The sequence below is a fragment of the Dasypus novemcinctus genome, chromosome 1 (assembly GCF_030445035.2).
Source record: "Dasypus novemcinctus isolate mDasNov1 chromosome 1, mDasNov1.1.hap2, whole genome shotgun sequence".
In the NCBI taxonomy this organism is placed as follows: Eukaryota; Metazoa; Chordata; class Mammalia; order Cingulata; family Dasypodidae; genus Dasypus; species Dasypus novemcinctus.
The window spans coordinates 135414368-135440981 of record NC_080673.1 but is presented as its reverse complement, the minus strand read 5'-3'; the positions used below and the strand labels follow the sequence as shown (position 1 = coordinate 135440981).

General features: G+C 39.5%; 1 protein-coding gene across 2 annotated transcripts in view; it reads left to right on the top strand.

The window, feature by feature from the left end:
• Positions 1-2537: 2537 nt before the first annotated feature.
• MOB1B (MOB kinase activator 1B) overlaps positions 2538-26614 on the top strand; it is a 100528-nt gene continuing 76451 nt past the window's right edge. Inside the window, exon 1 of one of the 2 annotated variants that reach the window (XM_058297342.1) lies at positions 2538-2875. In XM_058297342.1, the coding sequence (XP_058153325.1) occupies positions 2862-2875 (14 nt within the window). In that variant the 5' untranslated portion in view covers positions 2538-2861. The remainder of the gene's footprint in view (positions 2876-26614) is intronic. The other variant, XM_058297336.1, reaches the window with a different exon arrangement.

The following is a 26614-nucleotide window of genomic DNA, read 5'->3' as shown; positions in this document are numbered from 1 at the left end:
CATTGGATTTAGAGGCTTGATCAGATTCAGTTCTATTTTTTTGGCAAGATTTCTTCATAGGTGGTGGTGTATTTTTATATCAGGAGGTGCATACGGTCTGATTGTCTGGTTCATCAATTAGGGGTAGCAAAAATGATATTCTAGTAATAATTCAATCATTTGTACTTTGTATTTTTTAACTGAATTACTTCTATATGGAGAATTTTCCCATCTAATATTTAGAAACCAGGCTTTAGCTGGTCTTATTTCATCTGGAGGGGATGAAATACTAATTAACACAATGAAATGATTAATTTATCTGAAAAAAATCTACACTGAACCATCTTCTTTAAGGTTAGAGAAATCCTAACCTTGAGGGAAAGGGAGAATATAAATGCAACTGAGGGAGAGGAGGTAAAGTAATTGCGAACCTACACTATCTGAGAAGAGAAGTATAGGAAGAAGAACCAGAAATGCTTAAAGGTAATACTTTGCTAGGCCTGTCCTTTTTTTGGCATATAAATTCCTATTGAAAAGCTAATTCCATGACTTCAAGTACCATTTACTTGCTGAGGACTCTTATATTTATACTTCCAGTTCAGATCTTTCCCTAGGCCTCTACTTGACATTTCTACTTAGATCTAAAAGACATCTAAAGTTAGAATGTCTTTGAAAAATTACTGGTTAGAATACAAATTTTTATAATCTTGTTTCTTAAAAAAGGGCTACAGGATTTTGAGCAGCAGAGTAACTTCTTGACGTTGGGAATTTTAGAAAGAGAGTGGTATGAAATATGAATTGATTGAAGATTAGAGTTAGAAATAGCTATTTGAATATATACTCTGATCTGAATTTCCCAATGTTTTTGAAATGCTGAATAATTTTATGTGATAGCCATTTGTTAGATTTAAATGTCTAACCTTCTGGAATTATATTCTGTATTATTAACATGGCACCTCCCTCACTTTTAGGATCAATACATTTAAGTTTTATCAGCTGTTAACTCCAGGCAACAATCCTAGTGGTGTGGCCCACTCAGCAAGTAATTTTGCATTGTTTCCTGTCAATGTTTCTCCTGATTGAATGTTATGGGAGACACCTAAATTCTGTCAAACCAAAAGTTAGGCTACCTAAGCCAGCCTACCAAATCAGGGAGCAGTTGGCAACTGTGCGCCAGTCATTTAAAAGATATCTGTGACATGACAGGATTTTAGAACTGTTACTTTAGAGATCAAGTAATAATCCAAGGCCCTCATTTTAGAGGGGTTGAAAATGAGGTTCTGACACGTGAACTGACTTGACTTGCTCTTCCCAAATAACGTCATTTCTAAACTTGTTGCCTTAACTTCAGAATACCCACAACACACTATATAACAAGTTAGTACTATATCAAGCCCTATAGCACAGGGCTTTTATGTCATAAATCCATTACTTTCATTTTATTAAGATAAACCCATCTCCTCTTTTCTCCTTTCCCACATATTTTGGGCCTTAAATCTTCCAAATATCCCAGTGACTTCTGCTATTCCTGAGATGTATCAAGCTTCCAATATTCTCTTCTACTTTTTAATGGTTTGATTTACCAACATGTCAAATTAATAGCGCATAAACACAATAGAATACCTTTCATATTTGTACCTCCTTCAAATCTACTAATGCCATTTGGAATGATTAAAAGCTAAAGTTGGATTAATAGCTAAACATTAACAATTTAAGTTTTGTTCAGCTTCTTTGAAAACTTCTTGTGGATTTAATAATGGGTGTTGGGAGTAAAGAAGAGGGACAGCTCTTGTGTAAAATAAATGGATACTCAAATTTTCACTTAAAATTGATATTGCTGTGGTGACATAGTCAAGGTATGTGGGCCATGTTTAAACAGAAAATAAAACCTTACCCTGGGCCCTCTACTATGTGAGAATGAAAAGCTCTCTATGCGTGGTAGTGAATGGATTAGTCCTCTAGAATGTTTTGTGCATCGGGGTGCCCTGGGGTTATAATGGACTTCAGCCCCATCCTTGTTTAATCAGTATTGACACTGATGGAAATCCTAACACGTCGGGGTCCGTGGTGAACTGACCACAGCTCTCCTTGGCTCCCTTAATTTTTCCCAAGCGCTGATGACTGCCTAGCTTGCCTGTTCAGACAGTGACAGACTCCGACCTTCTCCTGGTTCTGGGTGTAAAAATATGCCCATAAAACGACAGAGACCTTGAAAACCCATTTAGTCCCTCTTTTGGCAGAACAACATCCAAAACCATTCCAACCAGACGAAACTCCATCCTGTTTTTAAATACTAACAATGACAGAGACTCTATAACCTTTCATCATCCTTTTCTGGACACTCACTGTGGGCAGAACTCTGGAGGCAATTCCATCCCTCACTGCATGACTCTGACCTCCTTGAGTTGAAGCCCACCTGCTCTCTGCTGAAACCCCGCTGACGGCCCGGACTGCTCTGCACGACCCCAGGTGGACAAGCCTCTCGGCCCGGCCTTCCGCTACAAAGGTGACTGGAAGGTGAGGGGCAGGGGGACAAACCTGAGGGGCGGGGTGGGCGCACACCGCTCTCGCGAGACCTCGAGGGTCGGGAGCAGAGAGGGCTGTGGGAGGACTTGGAGGGAGCGGCGCTTCCCAGCAGCCGGGACAGCTGTTTTCTGAGCAGCCGGCGGGCGGCCCTTTCCCCGCCTCTCTTTCCTTCCCTTCCTATTGAGTGGTTCAAGCCCTGCGCTTCCCACTTCCGCCCCCCTCCCAGCCATTGGAACTAGCAAAGCCAAACAAGTTTCGGCCGTGGAACGGCCGGCGCTCCCCTTCTCCTCTTTCTCCGGTCTTCCCTCTTCATCCCCGGTCTCCGCCACTGTCGTGCAGCCCACGCCGCGGCCGACATGAGCTTCTTGTTGTGAGTAGCCAGGCTCCGCGCGCGCCAGCTTTGTTCGGACGCGACCTGGGCCGACGGCCCCGCGCCCGTCCCCCGCGCTCGGCCCGACTCTGCCCTCCTAGCCAGGTGTTGCCGGGGCCGGGCGTTCCCACCGAGCAGGCCTCCGGGAACGTATCCACAGCGCTTGTTGTGCTGCCTGTGTGCCGCCTCCATCCCGGCCCGCTCTGAGCGTGCGTGGAGTCTTTCCACCCCAAACAAGGCTCTCCCCGCGCCCGGAGGTACCGATACCTTCCGGTGCCTGTGTGTGGATTTCTCGGTCATGTCTTACTATTCCCTTCGCTTTTACCCGGGGTTTGCTAGTTTGTTTGTACGCTCTTCATTGATATCTCCCACTCTTCCGCATGACGGATACTCAACGCGTGCCCGCCCAGTCGGCTTTCTCCTTATTGCTACCTTTGCCTATTTCTGGGTTCCAAGCACAGAAGATAGAAGTGTCATGCCTTCGCTCGTCACGCCAGGGTCTTAACTTGCCTCTTAGATCTTGGGGTTGGGAAGTTGGAGTGACAAGTCCTTTGGGCTGCCTTGAGGGTCAAGATCCCTTGGTAGAGCTTAGGGTCTTCGGGAAGGGGTCTGGAGCAGTCTCCTGATTCTCCCTAACACCTTCCTGAATCCTGAATCCTTCCTGAAGCTCACGGGCTTTATCTTTTTAGGCATTCACCACAATAGGGTCAGGGTAGTATGCCCTGTGTTGATTAGGCCCACTGGGGAGTTGTTTTGCAAGTCATTTGTAAATGCCAACTTTTCGCGTCACATTTAGTGCTGGTCATTTTTTCACTTATCATTTATTCCAGACGAGTTTGGGGGGATGGGCGGAAAGATGGGTTGGTCAGATGGGTATGAAGAGGCCAAGGACAAGCCTCGGTCCTCCGAAAACGGGATTATACCCTGAGGAATTACTCTTCCGATGACTTCCTGTGATTTTGTAGCTGGAAAGCTAATAAAAACTCGGAGTTTGAAACCTACGCCATACTCTTTTTAAAGGCTTTGTGGAGAAAATTGCATCTAAAGATTATTTTCTGTTCGATTTCTGTTTTAACCCCCATGCCCTATAATTTTTAAAATTGGCACCTGCATTCTGAGACTTTAACTCATCCTTATTTTCATAAGCTAATATCTAGAGTAATAATTTTTTTTAGAGTGTAAGCAAAACTGAGCGATTATAGAAAGCTACCGCTTTTGTGTGATCTGTGTATCTTAAAAAAAAAAAAGACAATAAAACAGTACATATTTGGCATTGAAAAAAAGAAAAGAAGAAAGCAAGCTAACCGCCAGTCTCACTTGGTGATATTTCTAATAAGCACAGGGGACCTGGCTTATGTTGACCCGCTAACATGTTTGAGCTTGTGAAACCTTTTTCTTAAGTTCCTCCTAGAAGCTGATTCTGAATTTCTCATACTTGACATAGTGCTATGTGAGAGGACTGGGCGACCTTTAAAAAGTCTTTCTTTCCAGTTTTATTTTGGATCAGCATATCCAGGCTTCTCATCTTGAGTATAATTTTATATTGCTGATATCCAGTTTTCCTCAAGAATTTAAATGCTGCCTTAGAAATAGCAATGTAGATGATGTCTGAATGGCTGTTGGGTCTCCTGGATGCTAAATTGGTTGAAGTAGGGAAGGGCCATATTTGGTTGGAACTAGGAGGTGGAGGTACTGGTTCTATTTTTTTTTTTTTTAATACTGTAGGATCCTATTTTTACATGACTCTGTTTAGAAGATTTAGAATTGCAGTCAATAAATTAGTTTCTCTTGAAACATATTGGCTACATAAGAAAAATCTTGCCATAATTGATGTGTAGAGCATATTAGAAGATTTGTACTCTTTGGACACAATTTTTCTGTCAGGACACACGTAGCAAGTAGTATCTAACCTATATACTAGGTTAATTTAATTAATCCAAAAAATTAATACAACATTTTTAGATTTGGTTGTTGTCTACCAGTAGGCTAAAGTGAAGGCCAAATAGATAGAAGTTATTATTGGAAGTAAAAAAAGAAAGTTGAAGTTATTTCATCGATTTGTTATTTGATATAGTTTCCTGAATATTATTTCAGTACCAAGAGGTGAGCAGAGAAAGGAAGACTTTCACTTTAGTACTTCAGTAAGAGTATTTTCTTCTAATACTTGGAATGCTGCTTGGAAACCTAATGTGGAACTGGGTCCTGAAGGTGATGGTTGATGAATCTTGAGGGCTGTAAGATAGAAGGGGAGAATTATTTATTAAAAAAGATTCATCATACCACGTACTGTGGCACACTGAGTATCACTGATGAACAAAACTGACAAAAATTCCTGCCTTACTGGAATTTATGTTCTAGTGAGCGACCATCAATACTAACCTTCAGTAAGTTATATAGTATCGTAGGAGGTCATGCCATGAAGAAAGTATGGAAGAGTAAGGAGGTTTTAGGATAGAGAGTTGAGATACGTTAGGATAATGCTCAAAGAGTGCCCAAAGAATCGGTGTTGTGTAATTTGTGCACAAATACATAGGATAAGTTTGTAGTCTTTATGCAAATCTGGTTCATATACACATCTGGGTTGGACAAAGCTTTGGTCCTGCTGCAAACTGGTCTCTGTGTGTCTTCAAATTAAGCTTTATTCCCAGATGGTGGATACAGAAGGTTCCCAGGAACCCAATTTATCTTTGTAGACTTAAATCTTTCAGTATATCCTTAGCATCTGCTGAGTGCTAAACCTTGAACAAGACGTGGGACACCAGAAATGTTAGATAAAATGGTTTCTACCCTCATGAAGTTATAGTGCTGTGGTGAAGACAGCATATCTATGATAGATTTAATGCAACCAAGGGGGCCCAAAATATACGGAGCAGTTTGTTCTGTTTGAGGTACAGAAATGGGTGATATTTAAAGGAAGGTGAAATGAATTCACTAAAAAGTAGATGGAAACAGGAGATTTCAGTCACAGAAAGCACCTTGGAGGCATTAAGAGGCTATAGAATTTTGACATTAAATGGGATTTGTCAGTAACATAGCCTACCTACTTCTTTTTGCCAAAGAGGCAAAATTCATCAACTTTAGGTTGTATACCTAATTATTTTCCTGGGTAGACTTGGGATTCAGGTCTTTTTCTCTCTTGACATTTTAGGATTATAGGAGTTCTTAGCAATCACTGGAAAAAGTATTTAACGAGTATTCTCTGTGTTTCTAGCAATTTTGAATTTCAAGTCTTTTTTGACTCCATTAAAGATGAATTTCCACAGAAGCATTCGATTTGGAAAAGACTAAGGTATAATTATCTAACCTCAGGGTACTTGGTGGTAAAATTTAAAACAAATATGGTTAATTTTAAAATGGAAGCCATTAGGAAAGCTGGTTTAGGGATGTTAATATATAAGTCTAGGCCTGTTTCTGTATAGAAAGAAACACAAGATGAGTTGTGAAAGAAGGCAGGCAGGAAGGAAAGAAGAAAGAAGAAGGAAACTAATATTTTTTGAACAATATTTTAGCTACTACAGCAGTTTGAAATTATTTTATGAATCCCCCAAAAAGAATGATTGTATTTTTTAATTACTCTATTCCTGTGGATGTGATACCCTTTGACTGCATTAAATTTGTTTGAGGGTGCTATGGAATGTTCTAGTAAGTGACCATCAATACTAAACATCAGTAAGTTATATTGATAAGATTGATTTTGGACTTTTGATTGGATTGTCACTGGGGCATGATTCATGTTGAGTCTCTGCCGTCTTGCTGGTTCTGATAAAAACGGAGACATGTAGACACAGGAAAAGGAAGCCACCATTTTTGATCCTGCCATATGAGAGAGGACTAGGGGAACCCCCCAAGAGGGTGGGCCCATGGAGCAGCTCAAGAGGAGATGGTGAACCTGGAGGAGAAGCTGAGACCTCGGCAGAGATGGTGGCCATCTTGCTTTGCCATATGCCAGACAACAGAATCAACAGTATCTGACTTTGGTGAGATAGTACCTCTTATGGTGCCTTGGTTTGAACTTTTCATGACCTTGAAACTCTAAGCTTTTGCTCCAAATAAATCCATTTTATAAAAGCCATCCCATTTCTGGTACTTTGCATTAGCAGCTACTTGGCAAACTAAAACTGGTACCTTCCTTTCCCCTCCCCCCTTAAAGGAGTCATGTCAGGGATTGAATCATGTTCCCTCAAAAGGCATGTTCACGTTCCAAACTCTGGACCTGTGAGTGTGAACCCTTTTTTAATTTGGACCTTTGAGGATGTTATTAGTTAAGGTGTGCCCAAACTGAATGAGAGAGGGCCTTAATCCAATATGACTGAAGTCCCCTTATAAGCAAAGGAAATTGGACACAGAAAGTAAGCCACAGGTAGCAACCAGAAGCTAGAATTCAATGGAATCTGTAAGGGAAAGGAGAAAATACTGCCATGTGCATTGCCATGTGATGGAGAAGCTAAGGAACCCCAGAGAATACTACCTGGAGGAAGCAAACCTTTTAGCCTGTGAAACTGTGAGCCAATAAATTCCTGTTAAGCCAACCCGTTTTGTGGAATTTGTTTTAGCAGCCAGGAGACCAAAACAAGCAGCATTTTAGGAGAGGACACCCAAAATTTTAACAGTGTGTGTATCTGTCTCTCTCTCCTTATTTGGTCTCCCTCCCAAACAAAACAAAGTCTTTGTTTTCGGGCAAATGATTTAGCTGATTTTAGTGCTTCAGCATCTTTACCCATAAAAGAAAGTACAGTCATGGTTATTAAAATAGCTTGCTGAGGGAAGTGGACTTGGCCCAATGGATAGGGCGTCTGCCTACCACATGGGAGGTCTGCGGTTCAAACCCGGGGCCTCTTTGACCCTTGTGGAGCTGGCCCAAGTGCATTGCTGATGTGCGCAAGGAGTGCCCTGCCACACAAGGGTGTCCTCCGCGTAGGGGAGCCCCACCTGCAAGGAGTGCACCCGGTGAGGAGAGCCGCCCAATGCAAAAGAAAGTGCAGCCTGCTCAAGAGTGGTGCCGCACCCACGGAGAGCTAACAAAACAAGATGATGCAACAAAAAGAAACACAGATTCCCGGAACCGCTGATAAGGATAGAAGCGGTCACAGAAGAGTACACAGCGAATAGACACAGAGAGCAGACAACTGGGGGGGGGGCGTAGGGGGAGAAATAAAGAAAAAATAAATCTTAAAAAAAAAAAAGTTTGCTGAGTGCTATGTGTCAGGCACTAAGTGCTTTAAATAATTAACTCGGTTTAGTAATTAGCAGGAACTCCATTTTGCAAACAAGGAAACCGGCACAGGTTAAATAATTTACCCCTAATTGTGTAGCCAATAAGTGGTATAGCTGGGATTTAAAACTTACCTCAGCTGTCTTATCTATAATTGATAAAATTATATTTCAAAATAATGTTTATTTAGGAGGTACCATAGATTGAACCCAGGACCTCGTATATGGGAAGCAGGTGCTCAACCACTGAGCTGTATCTGCTCCCCGGTGATAGTGAGTTTGTTCATTTTTGTGTATATATATTTAAAAATAGGCAAATCGGGCCTTGCTGTACATAGACCAGGTTTTTCACTTGTGATTTTTTTGTCAATAAGTATACTTATGTAACATTATTTTGAAAGGCTATTGACTGGGTATTGTTACAATTTTCTAATCTGATAACCTGACTTTTAATATGTTACTGCTTTTTATGAGGGTGGGGTGGAAGTAAGCATGGTTATCTTCTCAGAACTGTGGTTTTGGGAGTTGCGTACTTGGATGGCCTGAGTTTACTTTTCCTATCTGAAAGCTTGCAAAAAATTCAACATTTGATTAGTTTTACTTTTTTTGACATTTTCCCCCAAGTGTAGTTGCAGAGTTTTTTTTTTTTAATTTTAAACTTAAAAAAAAATTTTGTTGGTATAATACAGGACAGTTAAAAAAGAATACAAACCCTATACAAAGAATTCCAACATACCCCATCTCCCCATATAGCCTGATTCCCAGATACCCTGATCTGACAAATTTAACATTTTGCCATATTGAGCTTCCTCCCTTCCTCCCTTCCTCCCTTCTACCCTCCTCTCCTCCCTCCCTCCCTTTCTCTCCCTCTCTCCCTCCCTTTCTCATCTATCCTTTTGTCTATCCCTCTATTTATTTATCAATCCATTTTACGAACACTTGAGTGTGTACATTATGCTCCTTAAACAATACTATTTATGTATTTGCAAGCCAAAGGGGTGCTGATGCAAAGTACCAGAAATCTGTTGGCATTTATAAAGGGTATTTATTTAGGTTAGAAGCTTACAGTAATAAGGCCATAAAGTGTAATTTACTCCTTCACCAAAGTCTTTTGCCATGTGTTAGAGCAAGATAGCTGCCAGTCTCTGTGAGGGTTCAGGCTTCCTCTTCCTCCTTCGGCTCTGTGGTCCCAGCTCCTTTTGTTTTCAGCTGTAGGTTAGCATAAGGCTTGTCTGTCTCCCTGTGGCTCGTTTCTTTCTGGGCTCAGCTGCTCTGGTCTCTTGGCAAGGCCCCTGTAAACTATCAGTAAAACAGCTAGTCTCTCTTCCCAGTGCTTCTCTGTGTATTTAAATTCCCGGGACTCCAGCATAAGAATTCCAGCTCTCTCCTCTGCCATGTTTTCTCTGTGAGTCCCTGTGCACCAAGGGGGTGAAGACTCAACATCCTACTGACATGACCAAATCAAAACCCCAGTCTTAATTTAATCAAGTAAAAGTGAAACCTCTGAATCTACTACAGTCTAATACACCCAGAGAAACAGACCAATTTACAAACATAATCCAGTATCTACTTTTAGAATTCATAAACAATATCAAACTGCTACAATGTAAATTTCCTAGGGACAAGGATATTCATTTATGTTCCACCTTAAGTGCAGTTATGGAGTTAATGTTTATAACATTATAACAATGTTTATTACATTGTTATAAACCTTAGAGTTCATATTCCAGTTTTTTCTGTGTCCCACAAATCTCCTTTTTTTTTTTCTTTTTTTCCCCATGATCTCTATTTTATTTTTTTAATGTTACATTCAAAAAATTAACCTTCTTTCCTCCCTTGTTAGATGCCATCCATCCAGGATCATATAACATCTTTAATTGTCATTGTCTCTTCAGTTTCCCTCTTTCCCTTCCTTCTTATTGTGGGAACATCTATCCAACATAGATCTTCCCATCTTAACCTTCCCAAGCATGCCATTTAGTGGGATTAATCACATCCATTATATTGTAGTACCCTCATCACCTTCCATTACTAAAACTTTTCCATCTCCTCAAACAGCAGTGGTATACCCATTTTGCATTAACTCCCCATTCCCCCAAATCACTTCTTTCTCATTACATTTTATGCATTTGTCTTTTAGATCCTGTAGGAATTAAAAAGTGGAGTTACAAACAAACAAAAAACAATATTATTTACCCTTATTGAAGATCTTTATTTCTTCATGTGGGTTCAGTCTATTGTCTAATATCTTTTCCTTTCAACCCGCAGAATTTTCTTTAGCATCTCTTATAGGGCTGATCAGTAGTGAACTCACTAAGATTTTGTTTATCTGGTAATGTTATATTCTCTCGCTCATTTTGGAAAGTTTTGCCAGATATAGAATTCTTGGTTGGTGGGTTTTTGTTTTTAGCACTTTTTAAAAAAATTAAAGCAGTTTTATTGTGATATAGTCACATACCATAAAACCTATCCAACTTATATAATTAATGGCTTTAAGTATAATCACAATGTTGTGCATTTGTCACTACAAAAAATTTTAGAAAAATTTCATTACTCCAAAAAGAAAAACACCACACCCCTTAGCAGTCACTTCTCAATCCCTCTATCCTCCCCCAGCCCTATATAATGACTACTCTAATTTCATCTTTATAAAATTTATTTATATGTACATTTTATATAAATGGAATCATACAGTGAGTAGTACTTTGTGTTTTTTTCATGTAGCATAATTTTTTTTTTGTCTGTTATTTACATCTTGTAATATTCACATATATTTGTTCAGTTTCAAAGAAAAACAGTCTTATCTACAATATTACCCATATTCATATTTTACATGAGGTTTTATTATACAGTCCCATGTTATATTTTTTAGCTTTCCTTTTAGTAGTATACATGACCTTAGATTTCTCTTTCAACCACTGTCATACCCATTGCTTTCAGCACATTAAAATATCATTCCACTGCCTTCTTGCCTCCCTGGTTTCTTATGAGAAATTGACACATAATCTTATTGAGGCTCCCTTGTACATGTTGCTTCTCTTTTTCAGCATTCAAAATTCTTTATTTATCTTTGGCATTTAACAGTTTGATTATAATATGCTGCAGCATGGGCTTATTGGGTTTATCCTGTTTGGAGTTCGTTGAGCATCTTGGTTGTGTGTTTCTGGCCTCTGTTAAATTTGGGAAGTTTTCAGTCAATTAAAAGAAATATATGTTCTCTTTACCTCTTTCTTTCTTCTCCTCCTGGCACTGCCGCAATGTGTGTATTGGTTTGCTTGATGGTGTCTCACTGATTCCTCAGGTTCTGTTTACTTCCTTCTCTCTTCCTTCTGCTCCTCAGACTGGATGATTTGTTTTCTTACCTTCAGGCTCACTGATTCTTTTTTCTGCAGTTCCATTCTACTGTTGCACCCTTCTAGTGAATTTTTAATTTTTGTTACTGTTTGTTAATGATTTCCTTTAGTTTTTGTCCATGTTTTCCTTTAGCTCTGAGCATATTTAGTAGCAATTTTAAAAACTTTTTGTCTTGTTGTCCTAGGTCTGGACTTCCTCATTGATGGTTTCTAATGCTTTATTCTCTCCTTTATCTGGGCCTTAGAGTACTGCCTTTTTGTCTGTTGTGTAATCTTTTGTTGAAACCTGGACATTTTGATATTTTAATGTATTAAAGCTGGAGTTTAAACTCTATTTTTTTTCTTTATTTTCTTTTAAATGTTACATTTAAAAAATATGAGGTCCCCGTATACCCCCCCACCCCCCCCACACCACCCCTCCCACATCAACAAACTCTTCCATCATTGTGGCACATGGAATTTAAACTCTGAGGCATCTGTTCCTTAAGTTTGTGTGCAAGTGTTATAATAGAGTTTTCCTTAAATGCCAGGAGATAACCAAAAAAAAAAAAAGAAGGAAAAAAGACAACACCAGAAATACCGTTCACAGTCTTTACAGGTTGATCTGTGTGAGTATTCTTCTTCATGGCTTATCCATACAATAAGTTTAGAGTTTAGCTCCAGGCCAAAGCATAGAGGCCACCATGATTCTTTCTGTGCATACTTCTTGTCATAGGCATGCACGTGTGATGTTGGGAATTCCAGTTAATAGGTATAGGAATGTCCTGTCTTCCCTAAGGTCATGGTCCTGAGAACTTCACTGCATATTCTACAGCCAGCAATCCCTTGCCCCAAGCAGTCATTTGACTGCTGTCCCAATAAAATTGAAAGCAGGAACTCAAGCAGGTATTTGTACACCGATGTTCATAGTGGCATTATTAACAATTCCTAAACTATGGGAGCAACCAAGTGTCCATCTACTGAAGAATGGATAAATAAAATGTGATATATACATAAAATGGACTATTATTCAGCTGTAAAAAGGAATGAAGGGAAACGGACTTTGGCCCAGTGGTTAGGGCGTCCATCTACCACATGGGAGGTCCGCGGTTCAAGCCCGGGGCCTCCTTGACCCGTGTGGAGCTGGCCCATGCGCAGTGCTGATGCGCGCAAGGAGTGCCGTGCCACACAGGGGTGTCCCCCGCGTAGGGGAACCCCACGCGCAAGGAGTGCACCCATAAGGAGAGCCGCCCAGCGCGAAGGAGGGAGCAGCCTGCCGAGGAATGGCGCCGCCCGCACTTCCCATGCCGCTGACGACAACAGAAGCGGACAAAGAAACAAGATGCAGCAGAAAGACACAGAAAACAGACAACTGGGGGAGGGGAATTAAATAAATAAAAATAAATCTAAAAAAAAAAAAAAAAAGGAATGAAGTCCTGAAGCATGCGACAATATGGATGAACCTTGAGGACATTGTATTGAGTGAAATAAGTCGGACCAAAAGGACAATATTGTATGATCTTACTGATTTGAAACTATTAGAATAAGCAAACACATAAAGTCAGGATCTAGAATATAGGTTTCCCGGGGATCACGGAGGGATATGGAATGGGAAGTTAAGTCAAGATGTACAGGATTCCTATTTGGAATAATGGAAATATTTTGGTAATGGATGGTGGTGATGTAAGTTCAACACTGTGAATCCAATTAACAGCAGTGAAATTTTTGTCCAAATATGATTAAAGGGGGAAATGTTAGATTGTATATATGATAAAAGAATAAAAAAAAAAAACCCGTGGACCTATGCTACACAAACAGGGATACCTAAATTAGACCCTGGAATTTAATTAATAGTACAGTTCTAAAAATGTGCTATCATCAGTTGGAACAAATGTACCACACCAATGCAAGGTGTTGGTGGTGGGATGCTATATGAAAATCCTGTATATTGTGCATGATTGTTCTGTAAAGCCACAGTTTCAAACTTAGAAAAAAGCTGCAAAAAAGTAATACAGAGATCTTCCACATACTTCTTAATCTGAAACACCATTAAGTTTTATCAGTTGCTCTAATAAGGATACCTTCAGCAAAAAGAGTGAGTCATAAGTCATGCATTGTGTTCAGTTAGTTGTTTGCAGCATTCTTCAACCTGAAATATTTCTTTAGTCTTTTTCCTTGACATTCATGACTTTCACATTTTTGAGGATTATAGGCCAGTCATTTTGTAGAATGTCTCTTAAGGTTGGGTTTATCCATCTCAGATGTGTTTAGACCCAGCTATGCATTTTGAGCAGAAATATCATGGAAGTGGTACATGTATTTCTAACTTCTTATCAGGTATCACGTAGTGTCTTTTTGTCCATTGGTGGTGTGTTAACTATGATCCCTTGAATAAGGTGTCTATTGTTTCTGTACTATAAAAGTCCTTAATCTTTTTCTTTGTCATTAATGTTCTATGGGGAGATACTTTAAAATTGTTATTATCCTGTTTCTCATTCAATATTCAACCACTTGTTTTAGTTTCCGTTGCTGCTCTTTGACTGAATTTTTACTATGATGGTTGCCAAAGTTATTTCTAATTCTGTCATGCCTTCTACATTTATTAATTTAGTTTTTACTGTGAATTTCACTGTGATGAACAACGTACTCTTCTTCCCTTTATTCGTTAATATTTCATGTCAGTATGGACATGTGGGTTCTAATTTTGCTCGATGAGTTATCCATCATTCTTATGATTTATTTTGGTGCTTAAATTTTCCCATGTTTACTAGCGGGAGCCTGTTTTAGTTTTCTAGCTGCTAAAATAAATACTGTACGATGGATTGGCTTAAACAACAGGAATTTATTGGCTCATGATTTTGAGGCTAGCAGAGGTTCAAAAATCAAGGCTTCAGCAAGGTGATGCTTTCTCCCAGAAGTCTGTGGCATTTTGGGGCTGATTGCTAATGATCATTGGAGTTCGTTGGCTTTTCTGTCATATGGCAATACCCACGGCACCATCTTCTTTTCCTTTGGGTTCCATTGACTTCCAGCTTCTTCTTCCTCCCATGGCTTTTCTCTTTGTCATTTTCTATCTCTTTATAAAGGACAACAGTAATCTGGAGTAAAGACCAATCTGATTCATTTGGGCCACACCTTAACTGAAGTATAACATCTTGAAGAGATCTTCTTTACAATGGATCCACACTCACCAGAATGGGGATAAAGGCCAAGAACATGTCCAAAGTAGGGTACACAATTCAGTCCACCAGAGAGCCCTGTTCAAGCTTGCATCTGTGTCCCTTTGACTTGTATCCAACATTCTATGAGCACTTATTTTCTGGCACAGAGATGATTCTGGTTCATTTTGTACATTCTCTGTCCCAGCCTGGCACCAGCCATGTCTCTGGCCTTCGTTGCACTTAGTGGAGAATGGTATTTATATGCTTGTTATTATAGATATGCCACTGCTCTTTAAGTCCTTTCAGTGAAAATACATACCCCTACACATTTATACCTATATATTTTTTTGTATCTGTTTATATTTATTGAATGCGTTCATACTGATATCTGCAATTCCAAGCCAGTAGCATAGGGTTTATTCTAACTTTGTTCCTTGCCATATTTTTCACTTCTTTGTGAGTGAAAAAGTTGGCTGTTATCATCCTAAATATACCTAATTTGCTAATTCCGTAGTATACAGATAGCCAATCTCCTGACCCTGGCTGGCCACCCTCCTTGGGGCATCATTGTTGTTTGGCTACCATTAATGCCCAGCTGCTGTCCTTGGGGCATGTGTGGACCCCTGCTGCAGACATTTTGGGGGTGAAAGTAGTCTGGGACTCCATTGTGAATGGCATGTGGGTGACACTAATCCATGGTATACTTCTTTTCTTTTTAATTATTTTATTATTATTTTTTCTAATGTGGTTTTTTTTCTCTCCCCTTCCCTCCCCACCTCCAGTTGTCTGCTTTCTGTGTCCATTCACTGTGTGTTCTTCTGTGACCTCTTCTATCCTTATCAGCAGCACCAGGAATCTGTGTTTTTTTTTGTTGTGTCATCTTGTTGTGTCAGCTCTCTGTGTGTGCAGTGCTATTCTTGGGCAGGCTGCACTTTCTTTCACGCTCGGCGGCTCTCCTTATAGGGCGGCTCTCCTTACGGGGCGACTCTCCTTATGGAGCGCACTCCTTGCACGTGGGGTTCACTCCTTGCATGTGGGGCTCCCCTACTTTAGGCTATTAAACATTAACATATTTTTTTTTTTCTGTGAATCCTGTGTTTAGGACCAATATCTCAGAGATGCTGGGAGAAATAGAGATTTGAATGTAAAGGTCTAACAGCACCTCTCTTAATAAATGGTAGTTATGTTTGTTACTGAAATCTAGTCCATTATAGTATTTCAACAATGTGACTATGGCCAGTAACATTAATTTTATAAACATAGTCACCATTTTTGATAACCTAAGTCATAGTTTTATTTTATATATCATGTTACTTTGATTTCCTGAGGAGTTTTAAGGTAAATAAACATTATTTGGGTAACAGTCTTAAGTACTTCATGCCCAAGCAGCTTTATTATTATTTGTAATGAAATTTAGTATTTTCTTTCAGTGCTACTTTTGTTTTACAATTCCGCCTGAATCCTTTTGCTCTCAAATTGAAATTTGATGGGTTAGTTTAGTAGTCATAGTTTTGGGTACTGGAATTGGATATTAGAAGGAATATTTTTTGCTTAAGTATTCTTTTGTGGAAATAGATAATGGTGTAATAACTTAAATGCTTTCTTAGCATTCAGCATAAACATAGAATAATAAATAGAAACAGTAGGGGGAAAGTATTTTATGGTAGCTACTCTGGTATCTTGAATCATGTTCCAGACAGCAGCATGACCCTCCTGCTCTGTAGGGATTTGTTTGCAATGCTAGTGTGTTAGATTTAACTACTCAAATAGCTCTTTGTTTAATAACTCCCTGTCGTTATAGTTTTTACTCAGATGTGCCTGGTTTGATTCTCTCTAACTGTCTCTACACCCTGCCAGGTGTTCAATTGGCTTTCCTATTTTAACTCCTAGAAATTATGCTTTTTTGACTGTGAGTCAGTGAACAGCAAACAGATTCCTCAAAACTGAAATCTTTTTGCCTGAGCACAGCATTGTTTTGCAGACTGATCCTTATGCCTCTGATCTTATTGTTTAAAGACTCCAAAGGGAATGAGTCTTTTTTTTTTTTTTTTTTAAAGATTTATTTATTTATTTAATTCCCTCCCTCCCCCGGTTGTCTGTTTTCTGTGTCTATTTGGTGCCTCTTGTTTCTTTGTCTGCTTCTGTTGTCGTCAGCGGCAGGGGAAGTGTGGGCGGCGCCATTCCTGGGCAGGCTGTACTTTCTTTCGTCCTGGGCGGCTCTCATGGGGCGCACTCCTTGCGCGGGGGGCTCCCCTACGCGGGGGACACCCCTGCGTTGCAGGGCACTCCTTGAGTGCATCAGCGCTGCGCATGGGCCAGCTCCACATGGGAGAAGGAGGCCCGGGGTTTGAACCGAGGACCTCCCATGTGGTAGACGGACGCCCTAACTGCTGGGCCAAGTCCATTTCCTGGGAATGAGTCTTAACAGACTATTCAACCCTTTAATCAGTCATTTGCCGATCATGTCAGTTTTGAATTTGGGAAATGGGAAGCCATTGAGGACTTTAATTTTTTTAAAAAGATCGTATTTCTAAGTACAATTCTAAATGAATAATATTTTTTAGTTTTGCTGAAGTGGGAAGGTGTTTATAAGGTACTGGGACTTATTATCTAACAATAACTATAGTTGGTAAAGATACCTTCTCAGTCTTTTTTTTTTAGTGTTATTGAATATATATATATTTTAAAAAGCACACCATCATAATTTTATATTGCACCATGGGAAAGAAAGGCTGCTCTTGGCCCTCTGGTGATAGCTGGGTCACCCCCAGGACTGAGTGGATCAATATCTGTATATAGGGAAGCAGATGTGGCTCAGGCGACTGACTCCCACCTTCCATATGAGAGGTCCGGGTTTGGTTCCTGGTGCCTCCTCCAGAAGATGCGCATGACACCAAGCTGATGCGACAGCTGGCACAACAGGCTGGCGCAGAGAGCTGATGCAACAAGGTGATGCAACCAAGAGACATGGTGAAGAAACTCAATGAGAGATGCAACAAATCAAGGAGCAGAGGTGGCTCAGGCAATTGGGTGCCTCCATCCCATACGGGAGGTCCCAGGTTTGGTTCTGGTGCCTCCTAAAAGGAGACCAGCACATAACAAACAGACACAGCAAATGCAAACAATGAGGGGGTAGGGAAAAATAAATAAATCTTAAAAAAAAAATCTCTATATAGCTATAACCTCTGAGAAGTCTACTTTAGATTCTTAAAGTGTGGACAGTTGGCATCATGTTGCATTTGTTAGAAATGCAAATTTCAGGCCCCAATCCTTGAATTAGAATGTATTTTTAATAAGATCCCTAGGTGATCTGAAAGCACATTGAAGTTTGAGAAGCTTTAGACTACAGGAAATGGATGCCTGTATATTGAGTTAAATGATTCAAAATAAGGTAAAGGAGAAAAATGCTGCTCTGTCCTTGAGAAACTCTGTGAAGCCTTCAAGGAGGTTAGGACCACTTGTCTTTGAAGCATTTTGCATGCTTGTAAATATTTATAATTGTCATGTAAGGTCTTCTTTACTTGCTGGACTGTAAGCTCTGTAAGAGTTTTGTTCACATTTTATTTCCTGGCATGTTAGTACCTTGCTTGGCACATATGCTTCCAGTAACTTTTATTTTTTATTGACTAAAGATTATCATGGAGAGAACTGTGCCCCAGGGTGAGGAGACCTGGGTTTCAGTCTTTGGTCTGTCACTAGCCATGTGTCTTTGGGCAGAGCCCTTAATTTCTTAGCCTCTGTTTCTTCCCTCTACTGTGGAAAAAGGACTACCTATTCCATTGAGTTAATGTGAGAATTGAATGAGAGAATGAAGCTTTTCATAAACTCTTTCCTCATTCCAAATTTTGTGTAGCTATCTTAGAAATGCATGGCCATATTGCTTAACACAGTATATGTTTTTTGACAGTCCTGCATATCGAGTAAAGTGTTAGGAGCTGGGTGTGGGAGGAGAAAGGTAGGGGTTCAGAAATGAATAGGATATTGTCTCTGTCCTCAAAAATCTTTAAATTGGAGATTAGTATGTTACATGGATATGCTTGTTATTAGTTGTTTTTAACTCATTGGTTCTAAGTCCACTGGTTAATGAAGGTTAAAGATGATTAATGTTGCATTGAATATACAAACTTCTTTAAGTGAAGGTGTGTAATCGTTGCAGTCAGTATTTATAAAAGTTATAGGATGTGTTATAGTATATCCATGTACTCGCAGGGGCAGGAATTTTGCGGATTTTTACTTCTCTAATTTTAAGCAGAAACTGTCTCTATTGAGTAGGTTGAGGGGCCTATTCTGCTTAATCTTGGCACTGCTACCACTGCTCCTGTACTCTAACTCTACTTTTTTTTAATAAGAAAAGGAAGTGGCTGTAATCCTTTGATTCATCCCCATCCTGCAGTTCCTGCAGAAATGGCTGGCAAAACCCAAAGAAATAGAATTTCTATACTTATGGTGTTTGCTAACCACTTAAGCCTTCCCACCTTGCCCAGCCTCACAATGTTAAGGTACTGTGTTTGCATTTCTTTCAAAATGCCCCTGCCTCCCTGCCTTTGTAAATGCCATTTCTGTTATTCTGACTGGACTGCCCTTCTCCCTGCCTCCATTCCTTTACCAGGGGCTAACTCCTCTTTCCTCCCAAATTTGTTAGATACCATTTTAGTGTCTTCCATAGTCCTTATTATAACCCTTATCATAAGATACTGTACTTGTCAATTTTCTGGTCTTTTTCCCCCATTACACTGTGATCTCCTTGAAGATAAAACTATTATTATTTCTCTATCACCTACTGTAGTGCTGGTACCTTATACATGCTCACTAACAAAAAATGTGTGTGTGTGTGTTTTATCAAATCTATGATATTTTCCAGTATTTTGAGTATGGGAGGTAGGAGTATGAGTAACTTCCCTCATTCTTTTCTAATTTTTTCCTTCTAAAGACTTCAGGGAAAATATAAATAGATGGCTACTGTGTACAGAAATGTTTTGGAATACTTCCTTATTAAATATTTTTTTAAAAAATTGAGTCCTATTTGTTAAATTTATTTTTAGTTTGAATATCTTTTAAGTAAAATTTTATTGAAGTATATCATTCATACATGCACATACATAAACAATAAGTGTATAGTAAAAGTTGTAAACTTACAAAACACATATACCTATCATCATATAGGACTCCTGTATCATTCCACTACCAACACCTTGCCTTCCTCAGAAACATTTGTTACAAACCGTGAAAGAGCATCAACAAAATATTACTACTAACCATAGTCCATATCTTATATTTTGGTGTGTTCTTCCCCCACCACCAGATTATTAACACCCTGTATTAGTATAGTGTATCTGTTAACGTTTGAGAAAAGGTTCTTGTATTTGTTCCATTAACCACAGTCTGTCTGCTACCACTGGATTTCCTGTGTTATACAGTCCCATGCTTTGTAAAACCTATTCCAAGTGTACACTCACTGGCACTCATTTTCATCACAGTGTTGTGTTGTCCTCACCTCAGTCATTTTTTAGAATGTTTCCATCATTCCATAAAGAAAAATCCCATATTCCTTTGCCCCCCCCATTGTTGTCCCTTAGAATTGATATAATATCTTCTTTGCCATTGCCTCCAAAATATTAAAATATTACTGTTAACTATAGTCCATTAATTATATTAGTTGTAATTTCCTGTGTATCACCATATTCTAGACACTTTGTTAAAGAACATTCTTATATTATTATTATATCTATATTATTATATCTATTAACCACAATTTTTAACCACCACTGGAATCACTGTTATGCATACCCTAGATTATTCTCTAGCTTCCTTTCAGTTGACGTTCATATCCACAGACTACCCCTTTCAACAATAATCACATTTATAAATCAGCAGTGTTAGCTATATTCACTATAATGTGTTATTGTAAACTCTATTCATTTCTACACTTTTACAATAAACCTTATTAAAAATTCTATATACATTAAGCATCAGTTCCCGTTCTCAACCCACATTCTGTCTCCTAGTAAACTATACTCTAGAGCAGGGGTTCTTAACAAGGAGTCCATGAGCTTGAGTTGAAATTCAAAAAAACATTCTGTGGGGTATGTGTTGGTGTGGGTGTGATTATTTATTAAATAATACATAGTATATTTATGGGGTCTGTGGAACAAAAAAGGTTAAGAACCTATGCTCTAGAGTTTGTCTCTGTGAGTTTACACATCATATTTAGTTCATATTAGTAAGACCATACAATATTTGTCCTTTTGTGTCTGGCTTTTTTCTCTGAACACAGTATCCTCAAGGTTCATCCAAGTAGTCAAAACACATCCTGATTTCTTTTCTTCTTACAGTTGGTTACTATTCCATCATATGAATATACCACATTTTGTTTATTCATTCATCAGTTGATGGGCGCTTGGGCTGGTTCCATATTATAGCAATTGTGAATAATACTGCTGTGAACATCAGCAAGCAAATGTCACTTTACATCCTTTCAGTTCTTCTGGATATATTCCTAGTAATGGGATTGCTGGATCATATGGCAGTTCTGTATTCAGTTTCTTGAGGTACTGCCAAACTGTCTTCCACAGAGGCTCACCATTCTACATTCCCACCAATGGTGAATGAGTGTTCCTATTTCTCCATATCTGCTCCAGCACTTGTAGTTTTCTGTTTTTTGTTTGTTTTTTAAATAATGAGCATTCTGTAAAGTTGAAATGGTATCTCATTGTAGTTTGGATCTGCATTCCCCTAATAGCTAGTGATACTGAAAAATTTTTCATGTGCTTTTTGGCCATTTGTATTTCCTCTTTGGAGATATGACTCTTTGGAGAAGTGTCTATTCAAGTCTTTGGCCAATTTTTAAATTGGGTTGCTTGTCTTTTTATTGTTGAGTTGTATGATCTCTTTATGTAACATGGATATCAAACTCTTATCAGATATGTGATTTCCAAATATTTTCTCCCATTGAGTAGGCTGCCTTTTTACTATTTTGACAAAATCTTTTGAAGCACGAAAGTGTTTAATTTTCAGGAGGTCCCATTTATCTGTTTTTTCTTTCATTGCTTGTGCTTTGGGTGTAAGATTTAAGAAACTACCTCCTATCACTAGATCTTGAAGATGTTTCTGTACATTTTCTTCTAGGAGTTTTATAGTCATAGCTTTTATATTTGGGTCCTTGATCCATTTTGAGTTAAGTTTTGTAGAAGGTATGAGATAGGACTCCTTTTGGATATGGATATTCTGTTCTCCCGGCAGCATTTGTTGAATAGACTGTTCTGGCCCAGCTGGGTGGGCTTGACAGGCTTGTCAGAAAATCACTTGACTCTAGATGTGAGGGGCTATTTCTGAGTTCTTGATTTGGGAGGTTAGGCAAGTACCAGGCCATCTTTCTGGATAATCCTAATGTAAAATTTAACGCCCTTTCTTCTTTGAACCTGGCCTCCCTGCTTTCCCAGTTCACAAGGAGAACTGTTGATGATTGTAAACAGATAATTGAAGAAGTTTATTCCAGGTGACCAGACCTTATGGACCAAACCCTGGAAGACCCAGACCTGGAAATGTTCACTGATGGAAGCAGCTTCATGGATCAAGGATTCTGAAAAGCTGGTTATACTATAGTAATACTCCAGGGAGTTTCAGGTTGTCTGCTCAGAGGGCAGAACTTACATCTGAGAAATAAAAAGAGGGTCACCATTTATACTGACTCACAATATGCCTTTTCATTGGTCTGTGCTCATGGAGCCATTTGGAAATAAAGAGGATTATTAACCTTAGGGAAGAAGGAAATTAAACAGGTAGAAGTCATATTAGCTTTGCTAGAAGCCATTATGTTGCCACAAGAAGTAGCTATAGTCCATTGTCTGGGGCATCAGAAAAGTGATACCTTGATAGCAAAAGAAAATAATTTAGCTGACCAAGCTGCTAAATGAGCAGCAAAAGCCCAGGAACCAAATAATATCTTGCTCCTGATACCTGACATGGATGTGGAGTCATTTAAGCCCTGTCTAAATCCTCCTCAACAATGAGTTTATACAGGGCTAATGAATGGGGAATCTGTACAAGCCCTGAAAACCCTGATAAAGATTCCTACTGAAGAACCAAGGAAGGATGGATTTATAATGAACAAAGGATAATAATTGTACCTGAGCATTTGATAGAAGAGATCATTACACATTTGTGTCAAGAAACTCATTATGGAAGGGATGCCATGTATTAGTGGCATAAAAAATTCATAGTTGTCCTAAACATGCAGAAAATAATGTAAAAAGTAGTCCAGAGGAGAAACCGGCAAGATGGTGGTGGAGTAAGGAGCTCCTAGAGTCAGCTCCTGCTACAGGGCAGTTAGCAAACACCCATAGCTCTCTGAAGCTAGCTGAAGCACCTGTTTGGGCTTCAGGAGGCCAGAAGAGCATCCTGCAACGTCCTTGGGGGGGTGGAAGGAGGAGACTGCCCATCTGCAGAGAAGACTTGTAAGTAGAGCGCTCCATGCCACGTAGGCTGGTGGCCATCCTCCACTGGAGGCACAAGCCGCTTTGGGAGCTGTTCTGTGGCTGGAATTGAAAGCTCCACTTCCCCAAAATGGGAGGAAGAGACAGTTGGGCACCAATTTCAGCTATGATGAGGAAATTCAGTGTGCTACGTATGGTCCTGAGAACAGCTAAGGTTTGAGCCTGTCCAGGTCAGAAAGATGCCAGGAGCTGCCATCTTAACTCCACGCCTGACATGAGGGGAACTGGGATGGACTGAAAATCCCAGTGCTGGTGGGGACCGGTTTCTTCACATCCAAATCATATTGCAGATCTAGTGTAGGCTCCAGTGCCACCTTCAGCAAGGGGACCTGCGCAAGCTTCTCTGGGAAATTACTGGCCAAGCCACAGAAGCCAGTGATTGTCCTGCTCTGGTGGCACAAGCCGCCCCAGGAGCAGCTCTGTGACAGGACTTGGGAGCTCCATTTTCCAGCGACGGGAGGAGGAGATGGTTGGCTGCCAATTTCAGCTGCTGAATGGGAGACTTGGCTGGCTAAAAGATAACCCTGGGGACGGCTGGGGTGAGAACCAGCCCAAGTCAGAAAGAGGCCAGTAGCCACCATTCTGACTCTGCCCCCAGCTTGAGGGGAAGCCGAGCTGACAGTTTCATTCACGCAGATCAGCGTTCAGCCCCCCTAGGTTTCAGCCCTGCCTCTGGCAGGGAGGAGGCTGAGGAGCCCTGCACCAGTCTATACAGATAACTGCAGGGAACTTTGGCTGGTATAGACTGAAAATCAGAAGTCTACCAGGGCAGCTGTGGTCATCTTAGGACCTGCACTGCATAGATTGCTGCCCACACCTGCAACTCCATCCCTGCCCCAGGTAGGGGAGAAAGGGATGTGAAGCTCCATCATTCTCTCTGGGCAGCTACAGTCTAGGCCTACATGTGGATTATTCCACATACTGTAACTCTGTCCCTACCCTTGGCAAAACAGAAAGTTGGAAGAAGCTTCGTGGGTCCCTGGTGCAATGAGGGCAGCTTGAGCCCCCAGAGCTTACAGCACCAAAAAAATGCTTGGCTCCTGCTGCATAACCAGCAAGGGGGAAATGATAGGAAGCCCTAAACTACAGAGAAAAACTGCACCAGAAAAAATACTCTAGGAAGCCAGATGTGAAGACACCAACAAAAAATTACAGTCCACAGCAAGAATAGGAAGCTATGGCCCTGTTAAAGGAACAAGATAAGCCTCCATATGACATAAAGGAGTTGAGACAACTAATTATAGATATTCAAACAAATCTTCTTAATAAATTCAATGAGATGGCTAAAGAGGTTAAGGATATTAAGAAGCCATTGGATGAACACAGAAGAATTTGAAAGCATACATAGAAAAATAGCAGATCTTATGGGAATGAAAGGGGCAATCAATGAAATTTAAAAAACATTGGAATCATATAATAGCAGATTTGAGGAGGCAGAAGAAAGGATTGGTGAGCTTGAAGAAATGGCCTCTGAAAGTGAACATACAAAAGAATAGGTGAAGAAAAGAATGGAAAAAATTGAACAAGGTCTCAGGGAACTAAATGACAGCAAAAGGCATGCAGATATATGTGTCATGGGTGTCCCAGAAGGAAAAGAGAAGGGAAAGAGGCAGAAGGAATATTTAAAGAAATAATTGTAGAAAATTTCCAGCCCTATTGAAGGATCCCTGTCCAAGAAGCACAACATACTCCCATCCAAAAAAATCCAAATAGACCAACTCCAAGACACATACTCATCAGAATGTCAAAGGCCAAAGACAAAGAGAGAATTCTGAGAGCAGCAAGAGAAAAGCAATGCATAACATATAAGGGATATCCATTAAGATTAAGTGCTGATTTCTCACCAGAAACCATGGAGGCAAGAAGACAGTGGTCTGATATACTTAAGATACAAGAGAAAAACTTACTGCGAAGAATTTTATATCTTCTCCATAGGATGACAGACACTCAATAGTGCTTTGTTTCTTTTCCTGAGGGAGATACACAATGTAGCCAATTCACTGACAAAACTTCATATTGATGATGTGAATAAATGGTCAAAGTTTAACCACTGGCTAATTTCTTTCTAGGCTATCTTGAAGATAAATCTTGTTTCAAGCTTCAGAGGAATTAAGTTGGTTTTGATAATTAATCAGTGGACTGACCACATGTTGAATTCTGTAAATAAAAGATTTATTAACTTAATTTGCTACACATAATAAAAATACTTTTTACACTGTAAAAAAAAAAAAAGAATTTTATATCCAGCAAGATTATCTTTCAAAAATGAGGGCGAAATTGGAATATTCACAGATAAACAGAAACTGAGATAATTTCTAAGAAAGAGACCAGATTTTCAGGAAATACTAAAGGTGTGCTAGAGCCTGAAAAGAAAAGACAGGCGAGAGAGACCTGGAAGACAGTCTAAAAATGAAGATTATATCAGTAAAAGTAACAAAGTATCAAAAGAGGGGTGAAAATAAATGGACATCCATAGCTGAAAGAAGGAAAGACGACCACTATGGCACAACTTATCCAAAAACTAACTCAACGTGGATCAAAAAACTAAAAATAAAAGCAAGAACCATAAAACTTCTAGAAGAAATTATTGGAAAATATCTTCAAGACCTGGTGGTAGGTGGTGGATTCTTAAAGGAGATAAGAGAAGGACTGAGTGGACCTCTGATGTTTAATGTATGTAGAAATTCTGATTAGCTTTATGGTAAAATTGTGAAAATGTATAGATTGGATAGTAATACATAGTGAGTACCAGCTAGTTTATAAATGGGGATGTGTCTGAAAATGATATTCTAGTTATGTAAATGCCAATTGACAGAATTCTTGAGAATAATCTAGGAACTGGAGAGCACAGGAAACCAAGAGGTGGGTGAGAATTGTGGTTGATGGTACAGATGCTAGAGTGTCCTTTGTTAGCTAGAACAAATGTGTATCACTACTGCAGGGTGTTGGGAATGTGGAGAAGCATGGGAAAATTACAGCTGGAGTGATCTATGGACTGTGGTTAATCGTAATAATATAATATTCTTGCATCTATGCAAAAGATGTACTGTGTTGATACTGAGGCAGTAGGGAAAATGTGAGCCAAATGTACACTATGGACATGGCAATAATCAGATGATATTTTATCTGTAGCAAATGACACACCACATTGTGGTATGTTGATGGAGGGGTGTTGCTTGGGAATTCCACACATGTGCATGATTGTTTTATAAGTTTACAACTTCTGTAATAAAAAAATACATTTAGAAAATAATAGTGTGGGTTGGGGGAAAAACACACCAAATGTAAGAAAAGAGCTATGATTAGTATTAAGATTTTGACAGTGTTCTTTCATAGTTTGTAACAAACGTTTCATGACAATGCACAGTGTTGGTGGAGGGTTGATGTTTGGGATCCCTGTATGTTTGCTTTGTAAGTTCACAACTTTACTATACATTTAATTGTTTATGTATGTTCATATATAAATGATATAAAGATAACAATCGGATTGGTTAGGGGAAAAATACTTTAGTAGTAATATTTTGATAATACTCTTTAATCATT